The sequence below is a fragment of the Takifugu flavidus genome, chromosome 8 (genome assembly GCF_003711565.1).
Source record: "Takifugu flavidus isolate HTHZ2018 chromosome 8, ASM371156v2, whole genome shotgun sequence".
Classification (NCBI taxonomy): Eukaryota; Metazoa; Chordata; class Actinopteri; order Tetraodontiformes; family Tetraodontidae; genus Takifugu; species Takifugu flavidus.
Window position 1 is genome coordinate 7,264,404 of NC_079527.1, and position 4,365 is coordinate 7,268,768.

Sequence of the window (4,365 nt, forward strand, 5' to 3'; positions counted from 1 at the left end):
TGCAATCCTGTAATCTGTGGAGATCTGCAGAATTAGATCTGCATCATTTGGGCCAATCTGTGAGCAAATAATGGCCATTTGAGCCCAAGCACACACAGCTGGCCCTTAAGACTCGGGATCCTTGGTAAACATGTGTCCAGCACGCCTCAGCACAGCTCACCCACGGTGGGGTGGGGGACATGAGCCACTGAACAATGGCTGATACTCCACTAGAGACTGCACTGAGGCTGGGCTTAGTAAAATTTTATTACATTTGGTCACTTTCAATAGACTGCCAACCAAAGGAGGATCACAGACTTTTGTCGTCAGTTTTCTGATTACTATGACATCTTTGACTCCTAAGACTTCATAATGCCCCTTTTGTTGCAGAATATGCAGGGATTCACCAGCCGAATTTGCATTTATCTGTTTTCTTGCGGGAGGGTAAAATGGTTTCATTGCCATTAATGTTTTTCACGCCAATGTCTCTCAAACAACAAAGTCTTCATAGTTTCTGTGTGACTTAGTGCAGATTTTTTGTTTAGCTGTCACATCTTGGTTGTGTGTCACAGAGTGATGCATTCCAACATTTTCCCGGGAATAATGAAGCTCAAACATGATGGAACTGCATGTTCCAGACAGAGAGAAAAACACTGCATCAGAACAATCTACACGGAGCGAAATCAGACCTTTGAATGTGTGTGAGTGTGTGCATGGATTGAAATATTAAAAAAAGAATACAAATGTATGTAAATGTTTTGTTTACTTTCAAAAGTAAGTTGTAGAATTTTAACATTTATTTTTGATGCTATTAATGACATCTTTTCGTTTCCCCATTTCTTGTCCTATATCAATAAGGGAAGGTGTCGTTTTCTCGGTCAGAAATGCGCCTTCTTGTGGTCATCATGATACAGTAAGAAATAAACTTTTCTGTATTCTTACAGACCGCAGTTTTACCACGTTTGTCCAAAAAAATCTGCAAAGTTCAATGAGCATATAAAGACTGTCGAATGATTGGCGCGCGCACACACACACACACGCACTCTCTCTCTCTCTCTCTCTCTCTCTCTCCACACACACACACCACACACGCACACACACACACACAGTTTTTCTGCGGCAGTTTGTTTTTTGGAGCCCACTGTCATTATGTTACACATCAGCCGCTAGGTGACGCTGTTGTCGTTCAAACAGCATTGGCAACGAGCGCAGCGAATTATGATGACTGGTAAAATGTTGGAATTGACCTTTTAGTTTGTTAAATTCTTCCTTTTCGCCTACCGTGATATTTCCCCTAAAGGTTAAAGTTAAACTCCTTGGGAAAAAAAACTCATGCAGGCTAAAAATAATTCTATTCTATTCTATTCTATCCTATACTTCCTTGTCAAGCCTTATATTTTATGGCTCTTGGTCTATCGCCTAAATTCTGCTGGTTGTGGCACGTGCTCCGCTTAGACCGGAGAAGATTTTGTGGGAATGGCACGCGGACAGATGTGGGCCCCTTCTCCCCCTCCTCCCGCCCCCTCCTCCTCCCTTCCTTCCGCCTTTGAACGGCTCCCGCGCCGGGATGATTGACACGGTGCAGTTCACACCCAATCAAAAAGCTCCTTGCGTGATTTGCTTGAAGTGGCCGCATGCCATTGGGCTGGTGCGTGCTACTGCAGCCGCCTCGCGTGCCATTACAGACCTCCGCTCCCTCTGAAAAATCTTAAAGTGGACAGTTTCACGAATAAAATAAAGGTTAGGTCTATGATTCTGAATAATTAAGCATCCCACTATGGAGTTCTAGTGACGACTATATGGAGGAAACCATGTAAAACTCAATTTAATTATTGGAGCGCTTCGTGCACCATCTGCACAAATCTGACCACATTTAACGACACACACACACACACACACACACACACACACACAGAGAGAGAGAGAGAGGGAGAGGGAGCGAACAGTAGCCTTCAACATTTTTGACGAGCTCGGTTTAAAGTTGGAGGCAAACATCGAGCGCATTCCCTCCTCCCTTATCACGCGCGGCGCAGCGCAACGCGGCCGCTCGCTCCGCTTTGTTGTTTGTCCCTGCAGGGCTGATTGAGCAGCGCGTGACTGACGGCCCGCGGGGGTGTTGTCCAATCAGCGGTCGGCCCCGCGCCCAATGGGTGAGTCCTCGCTGCTATTGGCTGAGGCGAGTGTGGGAAAGAATGCAGAGAGGGATTCACACGAACCGGGAGCACGCGAGCCGTCTATAAATAGCGCGGCCGCGCGTGGCGGCGGCAGAGGCTCGTCGAGTCGCAGCGCGGCGGAAGGTGGCAGCTCGGTGATAACAGAACACCAAGTGACTGGTGGGATCTTCAGGCCCCAATTCAATGTGTTGCGCCTCAGTTGAACTTTTTTTGAAACATCTGCGGGTGTTTTAAACCTTGTTTTGGTTTTCCCTCTCCTCCACCTTCGCTTCCAAAGAGGATTTACTTTTAAAGACTTTTTACTGGTTTTGACAATGCCAGCTGACACTATGGAAAAGCAGACGGCGTCTCCTATTGCCGGCGCTCCTGCAAGTGGCTCACACACACCGGACAAACCTAAAAATGCCAGTGAGCATAGAAAAGTAAGAATCTTTACTTATACGAACAAATAATCACGTTTCCAGGCCCGTGAGGGTGCGTGGAGAAAGCACACACAGTCGATAGTGCTGCGCCTTTCATACAAAACGAGCCATTTCGGGACGGACATGTCAACAGGACATTTATAAATGTTATTGTCTCCTTTTGCAGTCATCCAAGCCGATCATGGAAAAACGACGAAGAGCAAGAATAAACGAAAGCCTTGGGCAGCTCAAGACTCTCATCCTGGACGCACTTAAGAAAGATGTAAGTTTGAATAATCCTATTTTGTTTGTCAGCTCTTGTTAACTCTTGTTGTGAAATTAAACAACTCATTATGTCCTGCAGAGCTCCCGACACTCCAAACTGGAGAAAGCTGATATCCTTGAAATGACAGTGAAGCACTTGAGGAACCTGCAGCGCGTCCAGATGAGCGGTAAGTTTATTTAAGACGCGCACGAGTGCTCAAATCGAACAGATAAACCGTCATTAGCTCTTTGTAAATCACGGATCCACTGTTGCCTCACTCATGTCCCATCTCTCTCTCTCTCCTAGCAGCGCTCTCAGCAGACGTCACCGTCCTCAGCAAATACAGAGCCGGATTCAACGAGTGCATGAACGAGGTCACCCGCTTCCTGTCCACCTCAGAGGGGGTGAACACGGAGGTGCGATCAAGGCTCCTCAGCCACTTGTCCAGCTGCATGGGTCAGATGATGTCCATGAACTATCAGCAACAAGCTGCATCCCAGCAGGCGCACCTGGCTCAGCCTCTTCACGTGCAGCTTCCATCCTCTTTGCCCATCAGCGGCGGCGCTAAACTCAATACCCCCGAAGCTGTGTCTCCTAAAGTCTTCGGTGGCTTCCAGCTGGTCCCCGCCACTGATGGACAGTTCGCCTTTTTGATCCCTAACCCTTCTTTTGGCTCCACCACCGCGCCTGTCATACCCCTTTACGCAAACGCAGGAGTGCCTGTCGCGCTGAACGCCGGTCCGGTGCACGGCAGCTCAGCTCCGCCTGCATCGTCTCCGGTCCACGGCATGACGTCTTTCTCTGGGGGATCCCAAGCGGTCAGCCCGGTCGGGGTCAGCCCAGGCTCGGAGAGCAGCGAGCCTGTGTGGAGGCCTTGGTAACGCAGGCTAATGCGGGGCCGAAAAGACACTTTTGAAGCCAAGATCGAAAGATTCAAGATCAAAGTAACCACCCAAACACCTGTTGCGGAGGTTAAACACTATTCCGCTGGGACAGTAACTCCACTTAATACTCCCCTGTGGCTGTTGTTTCGTTTTAAGGAACACAGGTTGCCTTAACCGGCACATGATGTTTAAAATTTATCTCCTGATTCCAACATTTGGACGTCGGTGATAAATGTTGTACATGCAGATGGAAGATTTATAGTTAACTTTTGTTATGAAGTACTTTTTATGGAAAGATTTAGTTTTGTACAGAGCTGTTATTGATTGTTAAACCAAAGCTGTTTTATATTCTTTGCTGTTTTGTGTTGAAACTGCAATTGGACGACGGGCCAAATTGTTTGAATAAAGTTTAAAAAAAAAAAAAAAAAATTAAGGACATATCAAGTTTTTTGTCTAAAGTCCCTTGATGTTTAATAATTTCCTCTTGATAATGAAATAACAACTTCACCCATTTACTTATAAATATGAGGCTGATATTAAAGCCGCCCGTTTTGATGCGTAATGACGCACAGGTCACAGTAAATGCGAGAATCTGAAACCTATTTATCACTCCCAGAAATTAAAAAATTAAAATACTAATACTAATGACCACATTGTCAGTA

The 4,365-nt window shown here is 46.4% G+C and overlaps 1 protein-coding gene across 2 annotated transcripts; it reads left to right on the top strand.

Moving 5' to 3' along the window:
• Positions 1 to 2,222: 2,222 nt before the first annotated feature.
• On the top strand, positions 2,223 to 4,132 carry her9 (hairy-related 9). 2 transcript variants are annotated; one of them, XM_057042239.1, is made up of 4 exons: positions 2,223 to 2,575; positions 2,742 to 2,837; positions 2,919 to 3,006; positions 3,126 to 4,132. In XM_057042239.1, the coding sequence occupies exons 1-4, from the start codon at positions 2,468 to 2,470 to the stop codon at positions 3,698 to 3,700; spliced, it is 867 nt and encodes a 288-aa protein (XP_056898219.1). In that variant the 5' UTR covers positions 2,223 to 2,467; the 3' UTR covers positions 3,701 to 4,132. The 2 variants fall into 2 exon arrangements, with proteins under 2 accessions (XP_056898219.1, XP_056898220.1); XM_057042240.1 differs by having other exon boundaries at positions 2,224 to 2,575; positions 3,129 to 4,132.
• The last annotated feature ends 233 nt before the right edge of the window (positions 4,133 to 4,365 follow it).